Below are 22015 nucleotides of genomic sequence, written 5' to 3'. Positions count from 1 at the left end.
AACATAAACAAAAGGGATTAAAGACTTGAACATAACATCTGAAATCATAAAACTCTTAGAAGGGAACATAGGGGGTAAGCTCCTTTATATCTGTCTTGGTGATGATTTTTTTGGATGTGACACTAAAAGCAAAGGCAACAAAGGTAAAACAAACAAGCGGGACTATATCAAACTAAAAAACTTCTGCACAGCAAAGGAAACCACAACAAAATGAAAAGGCAATCTACTGAATGGGAAAAGATATTTGCAAATCATATCTCTGATAAGTGGTTAAAATTCAAACTATATAAAGAACTCATACAACTGAACAGCAAAAAACAATCCAATTAAAAAATGGAATGAGGATCAGAATAAACATCTTTCTAAAGATGACATATAGATGACCAACAGATACATGAAAAGATGCTCAACAACACTAATCATCAGGGAAATACCAATCAAAACCACAGTGGTATCACCTCACACCAGTCAAGAATGGCTGTTATCAAAAAGACAACATAAGAAGTGTTGGTGAGAATGTGAAGAAAAGGGAACCCTCCCACGCTGTTGGTGAGAATGTATGGCGCAGCCATGATGGAAAACGGTATAGTACGGAAGGTATTCAAAAAACTAAAAATAGAACCACCATACAATCCAGCAATTCCACTCCTGGGTATACCCAAAGAAAACAAAAACACTAATTTCAAAAGATATATATTCCTCAATATTCATAGCAGCATTATTTACAACAGCCAAGGTATGGAAGCAACCTAAGTGCACATCAATGGATGAATGGGTAAAGAAAACATGGTATATATGTACAATGAAATATTATTTAGCCACAAAATACAAAAAAATCTTTGCATTTGTGCAACATGGATAGACTTTATGGGCATTATGCTAAGTGAATTAAGTCAGGCAAAGAAAGACAAATACAAGACAAATAAGTGCTGCAAGACAGACAAATAAGTATTTTCATTTACTTTTGGAATCTTAAAAAAAAAAAAACAAACCCAAAAAACAAAAATAAAACCACACCAACACTACCACCAACAACAAAAAAATGAGCTTATACATAACAGAGAACAGATGGGTGGTTGCCACAGCAAGGGGTGGGTGATAGGAGAAATGGGTGAAAGGGAGTCCAAAGGTGCAAACTTCCAGCTGTGAAAATAAGTCCTGGGGTTTTAATGTACAGCAATGGCGACTACAGTTAAAAATACTGTACTGCATATTTGAAAGTTGCTAAGAGAGTAGACCTTAAAATTTTCATGAGAAAAATAAAATTCTAACTAAATATGATGACAGGCATTTACCTAGACTTATGGTAATCATTTCACAATATGTACAAATTTTAGACCATTACATTGTATTGGGTGGGCCAAAAAGTGCCTTCCGTTTTTTAAGTAAAAACAAAAGACACATTTTCCATTTTCACCAAGAACTTTATTGAACAACATAGTCACCCTTTTCTTCCACTACTTTTGCCATTTTTCAGGCAAATTCATAATTCCATCTACCCGAACTTTTTATCTTTTTGAGCAAAGAACTGTTCCAGGTGCCTTTTACAGTCTTCCAGGGAACTGAAATTTTTTTCCATTAAGAGAATTTTGTAAAGAACTAAATAACAGAAATCAGAAGGTGCAATGTCTGGTGAATGCAGCGGATGAATCAGAACTTCCCAGGCAAGCTGTAACAGTTTTTGCATGGTTGTCAAAGAAACATGCAGTCTTCTGTTATCCTGATGGAAGATTATGCATTTTCTGTTGACTAATTCTGGATGCTTTTCATCGAGTGCCACTTTCAGTTGGACTAACTGGGAGCAGTACATTGTGGACTTAATTATTTGGTTTTCTGGAAGAGGCTCAAAATAGAGGACTCCCTTCCACTCCCACCACATACACAACATCACCTTCTCTGGATGAAGACTGGCCTTTGGTGTGGTTGGTGGTGGTTCATCTTGCTTGCCCCAAGATCTCTTCCATTCTACACTGTTGTACAGTAACCACTTTTCATCGCCCGTCACAATTTGTTTTAAAAACGAAACGTTTTGATTATGTTTCAGTAGAGAATCGCATGCAGAAATATGGTCAAGAAGGGTTTTTTCGCTCAACTAACGTGGAACCCAAATATCAAAGTGATGAACGTAACCAAGCTGGTACAAATGACTTTCAATGCTTGATATGGATATTTTGAGTATGCTGGCTATCTCCTGTGTGGTATAACGTTGACCGTTCTCAATTAATGTCTTGATTTGATCTCTATCAACTTCAACTGGTCTACCTGACCATGAAGCATTGTCCAGCAAGAGATCACCAGCATGATGCTTCGAGAACTACTTCTGACACATTCGATCAGTCACAGCACCTTCTCCAAACACTGCACAAGTCTTCTGGTGAATTTCAGTTGCGTTTTTTACTTTTCTTGAAAAAATAAAGCATTATATGCTGAAAATGTTGATTTTTCTCTTCCATCTTCAATATTAAAATGGCTACACAAAAATACACCAATTTTTAAAAAAAATGTATTTATTTATTTATTTACTTATTGGCTGCATTGGGTCTTCACTGCTGCACACGGGGCTTTCTCTAGTTGCGGTGAGCAGGGGCTACTCTTCATTGTGGTGCGCAGGCTCCTCATTGTAGTGGCTTCTCTTGTGGAGCGTGGGCTTCAGTAGTTGCAGCACATGGGCTCAACAGGTGTGGCTCGTGGGCTCTAGAGCACAGGCTCAGTGGTTGTGGTATATGAGTTTAGTTGCTCCGCAGCATGAAAAAATCCACCAATTTTGATAAGTCTTTTTTAAATGTATGCTGATATGACATCTGTCACATACAATCTAACAAAATTGTTTACAATGAAATTAAAGACAACTAAGTGCTACTAGAGCTGTCTTACGGAAAAAAACGAATAAACCTTTCTGGCCCACCCAATACATCTGAAATATAATGTTACATGTCAATTTTATCTCAATTAAAAAAAAAAGCTTAAAATATCAGATATTTATGTATACAAGCAGCTCAACTGTCCCCTGAACCATGTAGCAGGAAGAATCAATAATTTATTACCCAGTACCATCTTATCAATACCCAAAAGATCTTCAACCTCTTTAAACTGTTGCTCACAGTGCTGACATCCTACCTGTAATTTCTCTTCTGAAACAATTCTATTCATTCACTCAGAAACTGACACTGTCATATATTCAATCTTAAACTAGTCCCTGTTAGGAATAATTACTAAGAAAATGAACTGATGACTCTAAAGAATGACTTAAGGATGTGGCAACATCAATTATAGTAGGTACCCCATTGTTTTTAACTCTGTGGATTAATCACCACCATAATGAAACACAATCCCATACTGGGTAACATGCAACTAACAATGATATAACGATGCTATAAATCTTTGTGTAACCTTATTCCATTTCCAGATTTGTTATATGACTTAGTTCCAAATCAGAAGATTATCTCTACCCACAACATCAAAGCTGACAGCTTCCCAGGACAACAGGAGCATAAAAGAAAGTCTTACTTAGATCTGGATCCCTCTAGGGTAGTAATGGAATGATAAGTTCACACAAGAGTAAAACAAAACTTGCCACCCTGTAACCCCTACTTATACAGGGAGTCTTTCCTCTCAGGGCCCCACTAATTCATTAAAAAAACTTTTAGTGAGCACCTCCTCTATGCCAGGCACTAGATCAACTTTAAGGATTTAAAAAAAAGAAAGAAAGAAAAAAAAAGGACAATTCAAATTCAGCGCATAAGTAGTGAGGCATATCAAATAAAGATGAGAGTTTTCATTTTCAAATCAAGTATAGCCTACACAAACACTGTCAGATAGAAAATATATTTAATTCTGACCACGAAGTGCACTACCAAAAAACATGCATTTTCAAAGGGAGAAAAATTACTTCTTAAGGGACAGGAAAAATCATAGATATAAGATGGTTCATGGCCTTTCAAAGGGCCACGGTACATAAGCAGATACACAGTATATATGTGGTATTAAAATCTCATGGGATGAGAAGATAATTATTAAGAGGAGAAAAGGTTTACAAAGGCTCCCTGGGGTAGAGGAAGTGACCATGAGAATAATAAAAAAAAAAAAGGCTGAAAAACACTGATTTAACCCTTAGGTATCTTTCCCATCTTATTTCACAGATAACAAACAAATACACAAAATTGATATCCATGCTAACCAAGTCCACTGCCTCAAAACCATTCTCTCATAGAGTACAGCCAAAAAGAATTATAGGTAGAATAATAATCATTACTAGGAATGAATGAACAACCCAACAAAAGGGGCTAAAAAAATCAAGTCAAATACATTAATTCAGGAATTGGTACCTGACAAAGATATATCTATCTCCTTCACATAGTTCATATAACCTTCCAGTGGATGCATAACGTAGCCTTTCTCCAGTACAAGATCATTAAAAAAAAACTTACTGAAAAACTGTAACTAGTGACTTACAACAAATGACCACATATTTGTACTCATCTCCCAGTAGATATCCACAGCCTAATGTTGCATCTGGCACATGAAATTCTTAACTATTTCAATCACTATTTCCCTTGGTAATGAAATGAACTTTTCATATCTGATTTAACTCAAAATACACTGAATTTGTTTAACAACTTAATTAGGTAGTTATAAATGAGATTTAGAATAATAGAAATAATGTTTCTATTAAACAAATTTAAAATTTTTCAGGGACTTCCCTGGTGGCGCAGTGGTTAAGAATCCACCTGCCAATGCAGGGGACATGGGTTCAAGCCCTGGTCTGGGAAGATCCACATGCCACGGAGTAATTAAGCCCACGAGCCACAACTACTGAGCCCATGTGCTGCAACTACTGAAGCCCGTACTCCCTAGAGTCTGTGCTCTGAATAAGAGAAGCCACTGCAATGACAAGCCCTTACACTGAAACAAAGAGTAGCCCCCACTCACCATAGCTGGAGAAAGCCTGCTTGCAGCAACAAAGACGCAACACAGCCAATGAATAAATTCAAGGAAAAAAAAAAAGGACTGAAGAAAATTTTCCAGCATAACTCTGAAGAGTAGTATAAGGTTTGTTTTTGTTATTCAATCTGACCTATATTTTCAAATTTTTTTCCAATGAACATGCATTAAAAAATAAAACTTTTGCAACTATAGGAAAATTACTGAACAATCCCCCAAATCAGAGAGGCTTCAACTCCCAATGAGAATCATCAAATCTCAAAAAAACAGCAAAGCAAAATACAAAACCACCACAACAATAAAACGTTAAAAAAAGAGAAAAGAATCATCAAATCTCATCTGTTCACTACTTCCTTGTTTGAAACCTGGCCTATCAGACTGTGTTATCTCAATCAAATGTGTTTCACTTATTGTTTCTCAATTACTAGTGAGGTAATCCAAAGAAAATGTTTCCTTATTTTGAAAAAACTCTACCTCCATTAGAGAACCAACGTTCTGCAAGGTACCACTACTGCATGTGCTGAAGGCACCATTTTATACAAAGCAGGGAGTCAGGAGAATAAAAATTAGTTAAGGCAATTTACATCTCTTCCAGGCATCTCAACCCAAGTCCCTGATTTTAAACCTTTCCCTCTGGTACCTCATATCAAGCCACGGCTTACCTGAGAATTTTAAAATATTCCCAATAATATGAATCAGGAGAATGATGTGTGGTATAGTCAGTGTAACTTTAAGAGAGTCAAACCTGCTTTTTATATGTACCAAAATTGGAAGTGTTTGTATTGGTTCCTAAAGTCAGGGTTGGTTTGTTACCAAAGAGCCCGCCACTGGTTGTACCAAATGAAGGAGCACTGGTTGTGCTGGTTCCAAATGTAGTAAGCTTGTTATTGCCAAACAGGGTCTAAAAAGAACACAATACAGGAAAATTTTAAGTAGTATAAAGATACACTCTAAGCAGTAAATAGAGGTTACCTCAGGTACACTGGATTGGGTGTGTGGTAAGCGAGAGAAGATGTCATAATATCTATGAAAAGGTATGATGAAGGATGAATAACTATCATAAAAATATACTGAGCAAGATTAACAAAACAATGCTCCTGGCCTGAGAAGTTAATGGTAATCCCCCATCAAACATACTATTTCAGACAAAGAAAAAAAAAAAAAAACCAAGGCAATCAAATATTTTTTTACCTGATAACAGAAATGTTATCATGTATTTAATTTGCGAGTAGAAAGAGTTACAGTAAAAAATTTAAACATGCTACAACATGGATAAACCTTCAAAACATTACGCTAAGTGAATGAAATCAGTCACAAAAGATGTGATTTCATTTATATGAAATATCCAGAACAGGTAAATCCATAGACAGCAGGCCTGAAGTGACTGTGGGGAAATGAGAAATGACTACTAATGGGATGACGTTTCTTTTTAGGGTGACAAGTATATTCTTAAATTGACTATGGTGATAGCTGCACAATCTGTGAATGTGCTATAAACCACTGAATTTCACACTTCGAAAAGGTGAAGTGTATGGCAATGGATTATATCTCAATAAAGTTATTAAAAAATAACTTTCTGTGCTGTATAACAAAGGGAGATCAACTCGATGATGGGTGATGCCTCAGAGGGCCAGGACAGGGAGGGTGGGAGGGAGGGGATATGGGGATATATGTATAAATACAGCTGATTCACTTTGGTGTACCTCAAAAGGTGGTACAAAAGTATAAAGCAACTATATTCCAATAAAGAACTTAAAAAAAAAAAACTTTCTGAAGCACTAGATAACCTGCTCAATTTCTCACCTCAAATAAGAAATAGAAGATTTCAATCTCCATGAAAACAACTACATGATTTGGGGACTTTTTTTTTTTAAACTGCAGTTCAGAGCTTATTATAATGGGTACATAATACAGACATGAAGTTTCTTTAAGTGGTATTTACTATTGTTTTTTAGGTCAAGTGTATTCCTATATAGCAATCTTTTACTTAAATGACTTAACAAGGGAAAAAATTCAGTTAAGCCTCCAGCGGCATGAAGACCTTGAGAACATCAACAATTTTAACAACTTGATCACCACCAAAAATATTTAATTAACAAATACGATACCAACTTATCACCCAAATACAAGTTAAAAATAAGAATTTAAAATTACCTGATTTTAAGAGCAAAAGCATCTCAACTTAGACTCAACAATTTAAACTAATCAACGGGAGTGATATTTCACTATCAGAAGTAAACCCTACACACGTATTGAGACAAATTTTTTAAAAAAACTTATTTTTTGAAAATAAACCTATTATAAGTTACCAATTTTTTTGTACCAAATAGCCTCCAGTACTATCAGTATCAAATCATACAATATAATCCAAAAAAATACTTGAAGACTTTTTTTTTAAATTCAGCATTCTTTTTCTTTTCTAAAATTTTATTTTTTTGTCTATTTTTTTGACATACAATAAACTGCATATATTTAAAGTGTAAAATTTGATATTTTTTTTTCCTATTAGTAATGTATATATGGCAACCCCAATCTCCAACTGGCCAAGTTGTGTGGCTTATGGGATCTTAGTTTCCCGACCTAGGATTGAACCCAGGTCCACGGCAGTGAAAGCACTGAGTCTTAACCACTGGACCACTAGGGAATTCACAAAAGACAGATTTTTTCTTAGATATTCCTTTAACAGATTTATACACATCTTCAAATTACAGTTAACTGTAAAAACCTACCGAACCAACAGCACCAAATCCAGTACTGGTCTGACCAAAGAGACCTGTTCCTGTTCCAAATGCTGTCCCAGTGCTGGTGTTTGTAGCTGTCCCAAAAAGACCTCCCGGCTGTGAGGCTTGAGTTACTCCAAATAAACCCTGTAAAATGTAATCCAGGTTACAAGATATCCTAGAATAGTCAGTTGTCTTTATTAGATTATTAGTAATAACTGCCATTTTTTCACGTTTATGTAACAGATACTATGCTCAATACTTTACATAGAACTTTTCTTTTCTTTACAACAACCCTAAAAAGCAGGGCCATTTTCCAAAAGAAAATAAAACTCAGAGTAGTTAAAAACTTGCCCAAGATGTCATATCTCTTAAGTGGCAGGATGAGAAATTCATACCTGTATCTAAGCCTGATGAGCTCCACAGTCCTGGACAGCTATAAAGACTTTATACTAACTCTTGTGCTCTAAGAGATAACAGGGCTGCCACACTGAAAACAGAATGGCATGACAGGGTGCTTCACTTTCAGAGAGGCCAAAAGAACGTATTAATACTGAGCTGGGGAATAGACTTTGAATCAAATAACTGAAAATAATCAGCTGAAAATAATCAAATTAATCTGAACAGAGGCAGTAGTGTAATAAGTCTTCATTTGTTATGAGAAACTGCACAATTTCAAATAAGCAAAGTTGGTATCATCCAATGTTTAAAGATTTTTTATGCATTAGTCAACAGAAGAAAAACACTGCATTAATGGACTACAGCTGAATTGAGAATTTAACATAGTGTTTTTTAACAGCTTTATTGAGACATAATTCACATACCATAAAGTTTATCTACTTAGAGTGGACTATGCAGTGGGTTTTTTCTATGTTCAGTGCTATGCAATCAACCCCACTCTAAATTTAGAAAATTTTGATCTCTCTAAAAACAAACCCTGGACCCATTAGCAGTCACTCCCCATTCCTATGCAACCAACCACTGATCTACTTTCTATCTCCATAGATTTGTCCATTCTGAACATTTCATATGAATGGAATCATACAAAATGTGGTCTTTTGTGAATGGCATCTTTCACTTAGCATGTTTAAAAGGTCCATCCATGCTGTAGTAAGTATCAATACTTCATTCCATTTCATGGCAGAATAACAGTCCATTGTACGGATATACCACATTTGTTCATCCATTCATGACTGATGGACATTTGGGATGTTTCTACCTTTTAGTTATTAAGATCAGTTATATACAAGTTCTTCTGTTTTCATTTCTCTTGGGGGAAATATCAAGGTGTATAACCTCTGGGTCATATGCTAACTCTATGTTTAACATTTTGAGACATCGCCAAACTTTTCCAAAGTGGGTGCACTATTTTATATTCCAAACAGCAATGCATGAGGGTTCCAATTTCTCCAAATGCTTGAAAACACTCATTATTATTGTCCTTTTGTTTACAGCCTTCCTAGTGTGGATATGAAATGATACCTCACTGTGGTTTTGATATGCAGTTTCCCTGATGTGTACTGATATTGAGTAACTTCTCATCTGCTTATTAGCCATTTGTTTATCTTCTTTGGAAACATGTCTATTCAAGTCTTTGGCCCATTTTTTAATGGGTTGTCTTATCATTGAATTATAAGAGTTCCTTACTTATCCGTACACAAGTCCTTTGTGAGATACATGTCTTGAAAGTATTTTCTCCCATTTGCAGGTATTCTTTTTGTTTTCTTGATGGTATCTCCTCTGATCCAGAAAAGTTTTTAATTTTGAAGAAGCCTAATCTATTTTTCCCTTCTGCTGCTTTTGCTTTTGGTGTACTATCTAACAGATCGTTGCCTAACTCCTTTTCTTCTGAGTTTTATAGTTTTAGCTCTTACATTTGATCCACTTTGAGCTAATTTTTAAAGTTACCACAACTGTGTAAAGAAAAGGTCCAACCTCACTCTTTTGCATGTGGAAAACCATTATCCCAGCACTCGTTGTTGAAAAGATTCTTTCCCTAGTGAATTGTTTTAGTACTCTTGTTGAAAATCAATTAACTGTGATGACTTGTCTCTGGACTCTCAATTCTAATACCCTGATTTATATGTCTAGCCTTATGCCAGTATCACTCTGTCTTCATCACTATTCATCACTCCAGCTTTCTTCTCTTTCAAGACTGTTTTGGCTATTCTGAGTTCTATTCTTTTTTTTTTTTAATTAATTAATTTATTTATGTTATTGGCTGTGTTGGGTCTTCGTTGCTGCACATGGGCTTTCTCTAGTTGTGGCGAGCGGGGGCTACTCTTCCTTGTGGTGTGCGGGCTTCTCGTTGCGATGGCCTCTCTTGTTGCAGAGCACTGGCTCCAGGTGCGTGGGCTTCAGTAGTTGCGGCATATGGGCTCAACAGTTGTGGCTCACGGGCTCTAGAGTGCAGGCTCAATAGTTGTGGCACACGGGCTTAGCTGCTCTGTGGCATGTGGTATCTTCCCGGGGCAGGGATCGAACCCGTGTTCCCTGCACTGGCAGGTGGATTCTTACCCACTGTGCCACCTAGGAAGTCCACTGAGTTCTATTCTTTTTTGAATGTTTTTATTATGAATGATGCTCAAATATCTTTTCTCTACCCACTGAGGTGACAATATGGCTTTTGTACTTTATTCTACTTTATGGTTTATTACGTTAATATGAAAATATGTTGAACCAATCTTCTTAGGATAAATCCCACTTGGTCACAGTGTATAATCCTTTTTACATGTTGCTGAATTCAGTTTGCTAGTATTTTGAAGATTCTTGCATCTACCTGTACTTGCTTTTTTTTAATCAGGCAAAGTATCTCCAGGTACATTCCAAGGATTCTAATCAATAAATCATACCTCACAATTAACCTTTAATTTTATACTTCCCTAAAAAAGAGTCCCTAGAAACAACCTGGTAATGACTATAAGGACTTCCTCTTTTACTATCTGGACATAAGTAGCAATTATCCAACATGGCTGAGTTTTAGTTCTCCCTTATTTATTTTAATGAACTAAACTTCTCTGCCTGACTCTGCTTAAGGGGATGAGCTGAAAGAACCTTCTGAAATATAGCTAGTAGTTTATAAATATTTTCTCCTATATTCTATAGAATAGCTAGAGTCAATGTCCTAAGGCATAGCTTCAGGGTGGCCAATTCTAGCACACTAAGAGCTCTTAGTGATGAGGAAACATGCCCAGATAAGTGATTTGTTCAATAGCCTCTCATTAAATACAGAGTAAAGCCTGGACTAGACTCTATGTCTTTATTATTCAAAGATTTTGCTCTCTTCCTTTTACTACACATACCATCAACTCTTAAGAACTGCAGCAGGGACAGGACTTGTTAGTTTGACATGATTAAAAGCCTCATTACTTAGCTCTACAAATAAGACCTGTTTCCTTACCATGGTGTTGGTGCTTGGCTGTCCTAGTGTGCTGGTATTACCAAAGGAAAAGCCAGTGGTCTGGGTGGTTATGGCCTGGGCAAATGGTTTGCTGAAGAGGCTGGTAGTCTGCTGATTCTGTTGGCCAAAGAGACCACCTGGATTTGTTCCAAATCCAGTCGTACCTTTCAGGGAGAAACAAGGAAAAATAAATGGGGGGAAAATGCCAAACACCACATTATCCAGTTACTCCAAAATAGTCTATGTTATTGACTACATATCTTTTTGTCTATTTACAAGATAACACACTACACTTAAAGCCCATGTGTGTATTTTTAACCTTGTTAGGCTGCTTTTCTGCAGAACAGGGCCTTTCTCTTTATAGCAATATATCCAGCATAGGGTGTGACCAATAATGATACTTAATAATGGCTAAACTAAATCACAGAATACCAAAACTGAAAAGAATGTAAATGCCACGTAAATATGTATTCATTTGTGTATTTGTGTATGTATCTCTATAGAAGGCTACCCCCAAAAATGTAACTTTTGCTTGTTTCCACAGAAGCAAACTGGTGGCTAGGGGGAAAAAAAGAAAAGGCCTTTGGTTACGTACTTTTTTGTATCTCATGAACTTTATATATGTGTATTACTTCTGCAAAAATAATATTTTTATGAAGTAATTTAGTAATCATCCTAGACTTCCCTCTTTCACATCCCACATCAAATTAATCCATCAGTAAATCCCATCAGTTCTACATTCAAACTGGTTCCAGAATCTGACATTTTTACCATCACCACAGCACCATTCTCTCCAAGTCACCATCATCTCTCATGTGGATAGAGTAACAGCTTTCCTAACTGATCTGTTTCCACCCTTGCCCCCATACAATCTACTCTTAATGCAGCAGCCTTCAGAATGATCCTTTAGTCATGATCACATGACTTATCTCAGCCCTCTAATGGCTTCCTGACTCAAAAATTCAGATCTTGACACTGGCCCACAAAGGCCTATAAAATATAGTCTCCTATATCCTCCAGTACTTTCCCTAGTCCTCTCCTTTTGGGCAAAAACTCAGGATTTTTAGACTTCTAGTTTCCCCTAGCTGGAATATTCTTCCCCCAGAAATCTGTATAGCTTTATCCTTCACCTTCTTCAGAGAGGTCACTCTGTTCAAACTTCACCTATCAGTGAAGCCCTTCTTAACCATCTGCAGTTAATACTATATATCTCCCCACCCCCCACAAACATACCAGGCATTTCCTATTCCTCCAGCACCCCTGAATCATTTTTCTCCATAGCCCTTCAGCACAAAATGACAATTATGTTTTACTTTCAGTTGTCTGTCCCTCCTCAATATGGCCCAAGATGATGTCAAGTGCTTACTAGCTCCAAAGGCTGTTTTGTTCTGACCATATGCAAAGCCTGAATTCGTAGTGGAAGAGCTGAAGAGTCCTGTTGCACTGGAGGTGGCCGGAGAAGACCCAAACAAGCCAGTTGTGGTACCTGCTCCCACCTGGTTCTGTGGGCCTTTCCGGTTGGCCTGATAATCCTCTAAACGAAGCTCCTAGAGTAAGGGAAAATATATTCCAAATTAATGTGCAGCCAAAAAAGTTATTTAGGAAACTAAATACTTGAATTTAGTATTTGATTTCTATGTTCACATAAGAACCATGATTAAAAAAACAGAAAACTATGGAATGGTTAACTTACTATCATTATAGAAAAACATTTTCAGTAGTGTATAAGGGACATTAAAATCCATACCAAAATTACCATAAAACTACAGGTCAAAGGACCAACCACATCTTAATTTCAGTTTTCTTTTATAGTCAATAATACTTTCATTTATACAATAATCTTGTCTACTCCCACCCTAAATGTAAAGATTAGCTAATTAAGAGATGGAGGATTCTGAGGAATTCAGAAAACTTAGGAAAAGAAGGGATAAAGTTTAACAGTTTTGTCTCACAAGTAAGGGTGTTTCTGTATACTCCAAAAAAGCAAGCACAGTTTGAGATGTAAAATAAGCAACAGCAACAACTAGAGATGACAGTCAAAATGTACAGCAAACTATCACACAGCCATGATAATGAACAACCTATAACTTCACACAACAACATGGATTAACCTCACAATCCCATCTATGTAAAATTCAAAAATGGGCAAAACATGGGCAGTCAGGATAGTGGTTATCTTTGGAAAGGGGAGGATTGTGACTATGGGCCCAAAGGGGACATCAGGGATGCTGGTGATGATTTACTCACTGTGTTGCACACTTATGACTTTGCATGAGTTTCCTAAAAAATATATGCATGTGCACACACTGCTCAGTGTAGTATGAGCAACAGCCAATCAGAACAGACTATCAGTAAAACTATACTGGCACACACAAGCTGAATATCATCCTTGCCTAAAACAACAGATATCTATAAATAATATATTAATTTTAAAAAGTAATTTGGTTAATGTTTTTCACATAATTCCTGAAAAACAATCAAAAACATTTTTAAAACCTGCTTCCCAAAAGAATCAAAAGGTTAGGGTGATACTCTGTACTGCATTTTACTGACCTCTAGTGACTTGCTTTCATATTCTTTCATAGCAGTAATACATTGGTGCTTGGTACTGATGTTCGTGCTAACTCCAGCTTTAACCATAGTATCTGTACCAGTTGGAGGCTGCAAAGGAAGTTAAAGGCAAATCTGAAAGTCTAAAGCAAACGTTTAAGTTCAAGCTTTACTCTCCTAGACAAAATTCAACTACTAAACTCTATAACCAGTCCCATAGGTCCTTTACTTAACAAGACAGTTTCAAGAGTGCTTGATTAAATACACTGCATTCCTGACCTCTCCCTGTATCAAAGTTATCTGTATAAGTCAATCTCAGTAACAGTTATCAAAAACCCAGAGATTAGTGCCATAACCAAGCCATTCAATTATCTACTAAAATACACTTAATAATATATGCATAAGGGAAGCTTCATCCAATTTACCCAATATATACATTTAAACCTCTATTTCTGAGTTCTAATTCCTACTCAGCTCTGAAGAGTCTGCTTTGCGACTACTGCTGCATTTAAGAAATATGGAAGCCTGGTTTTTACCCCTATAAGCTTACGAGGCAAAAGGCATTAGTAACTAAATATTCCTACTTGTATTGTTAGTTTTCTCAATTACTGTACTTTCCAAGATACAACACACAGTATTTTTCACTATCATTTATATTTAACTTTATTTTAAATTCAGGATTCTAAATTCAGTATTATGAATTCACCACCTTGCCTAAGAAATTCTTCTTTTCCTGGAAAAATTTTAACAAGTTTTGCCAATCCCTGTTTTTGCCAGAGATTTCCATTAGACTAAGTGCACTGCCAGCCTATCCTAAGTGTCTCCAAAGCAATCACACCAAGTGGTATCTTGTATCAAGCAGTATTCCATATATTTTCAAAAAGAAAATCTTTCATTCTAACCTTCTATCCAACTTCTCTCAAAAAAGCTGAAGAAAACACAAAACTCATTTGCTTCACTTTGCCATTTCACCAACAAAAGTTTTCTTTTTTTTTTCATAAGTTTTATTTCTAATTGGCACATAGAATACTGAAGAGTTATTCCATACAGCTCCTTTAAGAGGCCCTATTTTTTTTTTAATTTATTTTTATTTTATTTACTTATTTTGGCTGCATTGCTGCGCGTGGGCTTTCTTTAGTTGTGGTGAGTGGGGGCTACTCTTTGTTGCGGTGCACGGGCTTCTCATTGCAGTGGCTTCTCTTGTTGCAGAGCATGGGCTTTAGGCGTGCGGGCTCAGTAGTCATAACTCTCGGGCTCTACAGCTCAGGCTCAATAGTTGTGGTACATGGGCTTAGCTGCTCTCTGTCATGCGGGATCTTCCTGGACCAGGGAACAAACCAGCGTCCCCTGCATTGGCAGGCAGATTCCTGATCATTGCGCCACCACGGAAGTTCCGAGGCCCTATTTTCAATGAGTCTTATAGTTTGCCCCATCATTCCTTCTTTATTTCTATAAAGAATGGTTGACCATTCAGAGGCCAATCATGAACACAGTAAATACAAGTTCAACCTTATACTAGCTTTGTTTTTTGATGTGTTTTTTTGTTTGTTTTTTGTTTTGGCTGCACTGCAAGGCTTATGGAATCTCAGTTCCATGGCCACAACAGTGAAAGCCCAGAATCCTAACTGCTAAGCCATCAGGGAACTCCCTATACTAGCTACTGTAATCAACCTTGTGAATACAAATTTAATTGGTTTGAGAATAATTCAAATATAAATTATAATCTAGACTCATGTTTTGTGACTTCTCCTGTCTACTATACAACTATTCCCAGATATTGTTCCTAATACACCTTTCAGGAACAGTGAGACTAAGCTATGCATAACTGGAAAGAGAAGAAATTTTATGATTCATCCTGCAAGAAGATATACAGGAGACGAAAATATTCCACAAAGACGGGAAGACAATACTTACGTTAAACTTAATAGTAGTCCCAGTAGGAGCAGCTGTAAAACTACTTGGCCCAAAGAGGGAGCCAGATGTGCTACCAAAAGGATTAGAGGTGGTATTTGTAGTTCCAAAAAGTCCCCCGCTGCTGGTACTTGTTCCAAAATCTATATATTAGAGAGAAAAATGGGATGGTAACAGTGTAGAATTTAAGAAACCTATAACCTATCTTGGAATTGGCCTGTGGCATTAGAGCAGCATTACCTTGAAATCCTCAAATTTTCTATCTTTCAAATCTCTCTAGCAAGTACCTTCAAACAGATATTTCATACAGACACACACAGTTCTAGGCTCACAATTTTGAAGTGAAACAATATCAGAATCCTTAAGTCAGCTAAGTATCTGTAAAGTCCTTCTTGGACATACTTAGATAAGAAGTTGAAAGAAATAGTATTCTGTTTCATCAAATATTTTATCTCATTTCTCTTGGTAAGACCAGATGCTAAATGTACTTGTCTTTCTGACAATGTCTTATCACAACAGACCTGAACAGAAGTCACAGTATATTTTATTTACATATATTATTACAAACACCCACATATAACCAAAAAGTTTAAAACAAACAAATGGTCCCATTAGGGTAACCACACATAGGTTAATATAAAATTTCACCCAGAAAAACAATTTAGAAAAATTAGTAGGCATGTTGGTCATTTATAGAAATAAACCTACTTTTCCAAAATGCTGAGTTTTAAAAAATTACATAACAGAGAATTTAACTGTTATCTAAGGAACATATTTTTCAAAATATAAGATACTACTTCTAAAGAAATTATACATAAGGTACCAGAAATAGCAGTAAGCAATAAAAAGTTATCCACCAATATTTAAGTGACATCCTAATACCAAGTTAAAAGGAATGTGATTTCTGACTGGCAGTCAAACTATTTCTTTTCTAAAAACAGGTCTTAATATATAAAGTAAATAGGCACATCTCTTTTGAATTAATCTTTCAGATTGCATTTTATATTGTCATGGTTAAATATTTCAACATCTCCTCAAACAACTTTTCCTTTGTAAAATACTGATAGCTGGCTAACTTACTCATTCTGTCATACTAGTGCTGGGAATGGCATCAACTCACAGGGCACACCTGTGCAACTAGCAGTGTTTTTGCCTCAAAGAACTGTGTGGAAAAGTATCCCTGGGCCACATTTAGACTTAAAGAGAAAGAAGCCATCAATTAAAAACACCTGCCATGGCTAAGGAATGGAGGAGTAACCATGTCACATCCAGTACTTATCATTCCTGCTTTAGTCTCTTCAAATCAAAAGTGAAACAAACAAACAAAAAGTGAAACAAAGGCCACAAGTTGCCCCTGCAGTAAACTATGGTTGACTACACATATTTCTCCTTGAAATTCTCCCTTCTTGACACCTATGACGGTACTCTGATCTAGCTTTTCATCTTATTCTCTGGTCATTCTACATCAGGTGCCTCTTCCTCTGCATATTCCTTAAATACCAGTGCTCCTCAGACTTCCAATCTTGAAGAGATGTACATAACCCCTTCCTTTCCAGCCTATTAAACTTTTCAATACATTTTGAAGTTTTCTTCTCCCCATGTTTTTGCTATCTGGTAAGAAAAGGAGGTGGGTAAACACAGGGAAAAGGAGGAGAGAGAACACATTCAATAAGCAAATCAAATTGCAAGATGCAGAAGTCCAAAGATTTACTACTTACTCCCAAAGCCTGTTGGTTTATTTTGTGCAAAGGCATTGTTTTGAGATGAGAAGAGACTGGTCCCTGTGCTTGCAGTTCCAAACAAGCTATTTGATGTTCCTGTTGATGTGCCAAACCCAAAGCCACTGCTTGTGGAGGTAGCTGGCTGGCTAAATGAATTGGTACCAAATAAGCCTCCTGGAGAGATAGGGGAAAAAAGAAAGTTAAGCAGACTGCAGCCACTAAGTAAAGTCCTATACCAGCTATGAGTAAACCAATTATATTCCAAATATAGCCCCTACCTGGTTTGGTCTGTGAATTTCCAAACAGGCCTCCAGTATTGTTGCTAGAACCAAATGCAGATGTTCCAAACGCCCCTCCACTAGTAGTGCCAAATCCAGTATCTGATAAAGTAAAATCCAGGGTCAGAATCAAATCTAAATTAGGTGACCCAATGAAAGAGGATTTTAATATTTCTTAACAGTCGGCATTTGAACAGGACCACTGGTCTAATCTGAAAACTATTTTTCCAAGATTCCATCAGACTACTTATAACAGAGTTAATACTAAGCCACATTTTATTCATTGTCTGGGTAAAGTAAAGAAGCAAAGTTAAAAAGGTTATGACTTTTCTATCAGTTAAAGATACTCACAGGTTTTTAAAAAAGGAGTGCCAAGCTACTATGAGCCACAGACAAAAATAACCAAAATTAAAGTGTTAAAATTTTCTCCAGACACCATACACTCCATAGTTGATGGGATGAATGGTCCTTAATTAAAGGAGCACATCAGAATAACCTGGGAAGTTTTCAAAATACACATGTTCAAGTTCCAATCGCAGAGATTCTCATTCCATAGTTCTATGATGGGATATATGTATTTTGGAAAAAACCTCCGAAAGTGACTCTGGGATAAACGACAAGGTCCTACTGTATAGTACAGGGAACTATTAATATATTCAATATCTTGTAAGAAACTATAATGGAAAAGAATCTGAAAAAACATATATGTATAACTCAATCACTTTGCTGTACACCAGAAACTAACACGACATTGCAAATCAACAATACTTCAATAAAAAAAATTTTTTTTTAAAAAGTGACTCTGAAAAAAAAAAAAAAAAAAAAAGTGACTCTGGACTTCCCTAGTGGTCCCAGGGAAGAATCCACCTTCCAATGCAAGGGGATGCAGTTTGATCCCTGGTCAGGGAACTAAAATGCCACATGCCTTGGGGCAACTAAGCCTTCATGCCACCACAACTACAGAGAAGCCCATGCACCACAACAAAGAGCCCGTGTTCCACAACTAAGACCCAAACACAGCCATAAATAAATATTTAAAAAATAAAAATAAAAAGTGACTCTGCTGGGCACTCTTGATTAAAAATCAAGGACCTATGGGGCTTCCTAGGTGGTGCAGTGGTTAAGAATCCACCTGACAATGCAGAGGTCACAGGTTCGATCCCAGCTCCAGGAAGATCCCACATGCCACGGAGCAACTAAGCCCGTGTGCCAAAAAAAAAAAAAAAAAAAAATCAAGGACCTAGATATAAAATAGTTTAAAAAAAGGTCAGGAGACACTTGTAAAAATTTTCTCTATTATTTTTGTTAGGAATGATTGAGGTCTGGTAGTTATGCTTTTTAAAAACCTTCAAGAGTTAAGTTTCTGGGAGTTCCATTAAAATACTCTGCTCAGATGCTCCTCTCCACTTAAAAAGAAAAGGGATAAAAACAAGATTGGGAAAATGCTGACTGCTGAAGCTGGGAAGTACATGAAAGGTCATTATACCATTCTTTCTGTTTTTGTGTTTAAGTATAAATTTTTAAGAAAAAGTTTAAAAGTAAGTAAATAAGGGTTGCTACAGGCAGTTAGTGTCATGTGGAGTAGAAGGGGAAATGGATCTCAGGAGGGCTGGTGGGGTTTAGGGACTGACATTTTAGCAGTTGTTTCTTATTCACAAAGCAAATCTCAGAGCATGTATTCAGTAATTGTATTTTCTTTTCTTTTTTTTTTTTTTTGGCCATGTGGCATGCAGGATCTTAGCTCCCTGATCAGGGATCCAACCAGGGCCCCTTGCGGTGGAAGCACTTCATCTTAACCACTGGACCATAGAGATGTCCCTCAATAATTGCATTTTTAGACTTCAATATTTTAAAAAGTATTTCCTGGTCTGAAAACTACTAACAAATTACAAATTTCTGCTAAAAGTGCCAATAAATAACAATACTTTAAGTACCTTCTACTGATAATCAGAAAACCATGAAAATTCAGAACTTATTTCTATTTTTTTTAGAAAATTTTAACAAGATCTTATCCTGATCATTTTCTGAGGTTATTATAAAGACCAAAGTATAAATAAATTCCTATCTAAACCTATCGGAGTGGATTTGTTCTTAACAACAGCTTAAGATTTTTCTCCCTCATTTGTTATTTTTTAAAACTTACTCTGCCCAAAGGTTGAAGTTGTGCCAAAGCCACCAGTGCCACCCCCAAAGGGTGTTCCAAATGACTTATTAAACATCTTCAAAAATCTTCAGAAAGCTGGAAAGAAGAAAAAATTATCACTTTTTAAAGACCACAAAATGCAATGGAGTTTTTTCAAAAAATGTATCATTCTACAAATTTAGTTAGGCCTACTCAAACTATAATATAACATTCACTCTCATTCAATATTCTAAAACTCTATATGATAAAATAGACTGTAAAATTGAGCTGAACTGAATTAGTACCATAATGTGAAGTTAAACTTCATATCCCACACCACTAACCATCCATTTAAAACAATGTTTTTTGACCTTTTTTTAAAAAAAAAAAAAAAAAAAACCTAAGCCCTCCTTTAACAAAGATTTCAGGTCTACTATGCCAGATTTTATGTCCCATGTAGGAAGTTATGCAGAATACCCATTAAAAATTACAAGGATATTCTGTTATTGCAACCACCTGAGAAGTTAAAATTTGTCAGGCTTCAGTTTCAATAGTTTGCATTGTAAAAAGTCCCCCCCCCATTTGTTTGTATACAAAATGTTGTAATATTGTTCTTCAAACTATGCACAACCCCTCCTCCCACCTCTAAGCCCCAGATATTCTGGTGCCATGACATTCTTTTTGAGATTACTTCTTAACACTACTCTCTATGGTCCCCTATTTATCTATCTTCTACTTCTTCTGGGAATATTATAGAAAACCTTTGGTAAAAACCCCCACCTCATATGAATGAGTCCCCTCCAGTATCCAAACTATGCACCCACTCACTTAATGAATTGGACCAAAGTTCCAACAAGTATGAAAGTGAAGTTTGATTTTTTCCCCCTAGATTTGAATGAAAACAAGGTAAAGGTATAGCTTACTAAAAAGTAAACACTTTCCCGCTCTATAAATTTTCCTTAAACTTAGGACATCAGCTGCCACTTACCTGCCAGCAGACAAAAAAAATAATGAGTAAACTACTTTTAATATGAAAACTCAGAAAAGAGCCATTCACGCTTGCTTGGATTTTGTGACACGCATGATGGCTTTTCTATTATTTACACATAAGGAAGTAGTTTTTTTCTTCTAGTAAAATCATGTGCCTCATTAACACAACAGAATTAAATGTATCAATAACATGTTGAGGTGTGCCCCACAATGCTCCAGTGTCCCATTAGCACTTTGGTATTCTAACACCCAAAACATTTTGTGCAACATTGAGAAAAGAAATAAGAAATGCTTTTATAGAAAGCAACTTTCTGCACCCTCCTCCCCGTATCCCCCTAGAAAAAAAATTCCAACACTTAGTTCTTTATCCTAACATCCAGGAATTTAACAACTCCTTCAATTAAACAAAGCTCACTGAAACCAGTGGTTAAAGAAGTCCACATCAGAATTAGATGGAAAGCTTTTCAAAGTACAACCCTCTAGGCCCCATTCCAGAAGTCAGAAACCAAAATGTTCAGGATTGGGATGTAGATATTTGTATTTTGAAAGGCTCCTCAAGTGACTCTAAAGCATTCCCTTGGAACTGTAGGCTATATTTCAGGTAACTGTCATTTCTCTTTCAGTAATGAGATCTGCTTGAAGTTTCCTGCCTTCCCAATTTATCCAGTGTCACAAAGTGACAGACTGCACCTTTACCATATTAACTGGTGACTCTCCCTTCCAGGGGAAATTATTCTTGGAAGTACTAGTTTTGCTTTTCAACAACTCATTCAGAATTGACAATTGTGCTAGGGGTCTGATGTCTGGACCAAATCATTTTGACTGCACTCTCTCTCATACCGCAGTCTTGGGCCACAGCCCCTGCTAAATCCACTTTCCTTTATCTCTTAACTTCTTTGACCCATCACCAGTAAGGCAAAAACTGAGCTGTAATACTGTTATCATGCTAAATCTGCCATTCATTTTATTATTCAACCCCACAAATAACAATCTATTCATGTAAATCTTCCATACAGCAGACATGTCAGAATTCAAAAGCCTAGTAACAGTTTTTCTCTATGAAATTTGTCCTCATATAGAAGATTTTAGTGTTAATTTGGGCTTCAGTGACACTAGGTATTACAGACCAAATCCACAACTTCTAACATTCAAAATTTGATTTTTAAGAGTCTGATCCTAATATAAAAACCTAAGCGTCACACACATATTCCACAAAGGGATTTTATGTAGTAATAAAATATCCTGAGAAACACTTCACAGTTTATAAGCCCTTATAAAGTATCTCAACAACCCTAAAAGGATGCTATTATGCATCACCACCCGTATTTTACAGATGAGGAAACAGGATCAGGTGTTCAGCAAGTTCCTCCAAGGTCAAAGAA

At 36.4% G+C, this 22015-nt stretch overlaps 1 protein-coding gene across 6 annotated transcripts in view; it reads right to left on the bottom strand.

The window, feature by feature from the left end:
• The window catches only part of NUP98 (nucleoporin 98 and 96 precursor), a 102302-nt gene that overhangs the window by 67618 nt on the left and 12669 nt on the right, over nt 1-22015 (bottom strand). For 4 of the 6 annotated variants that reach the window (XM_057747930.1, XM_057747935.1, XM_057747931.1 and 1 more), the window contains exons 2-10: nt 19665-19760; nt 17522-17623; nt 17241-17417; nt 15526-15665; nt 13615-13722; nt 12428-12608; nt 11062-11225; nt 7671-7808; nt 5704-5842 (exon numbers count right to left, since the gene is read on the bottom strand). In XM_057747930.1, coding sequence (XP_057603913.1) covers nt 5704-5842; nt 7671-7808; nt 11062-11225; nt 12428-12608; nt 13615-13722; nt 15526-15665; nt 17241-17417; nt 17522-17623; nt 19665-19740 — 1225 coding nt within the window. In that variant the 5' untranslated portion in view covers nt 19741-19760. The remainder of the gene's footprint in view (nt 1-5703; nt 5843-7670; nt 7809-11061; nt 11226-12427; nt 12609-13614; nt 13723-15525; nt 15666-17240; nt 17418-17521; nt 17624-19664; nt 19761-22015) is intronic. The other 2 variants (XM_057747932.1, XM_057747933.1) reach the window with 2 other exon arrangements.

Source organism: Hippopotamus amphibius, chromosome 9 (assembly GCF_030028045.1).
Source record: "Hippopotamus amphibius kiboko isolate mHipAmp2 chromosome 9, mHipAmp2.hap2, whole genome shotgun sequence".
Taxonomy (NCBI): Eukaryota; Metazoa; Chordata; class Mammalia; order Artiodactyla; family Hippopotamidae; genus Hippopotamus; species Hippopotamus amphibius.
Note: the sequence above shows the minus strand (reverse complement) of the source record. Positions and strands in the feature narration are given on the sequence as shown.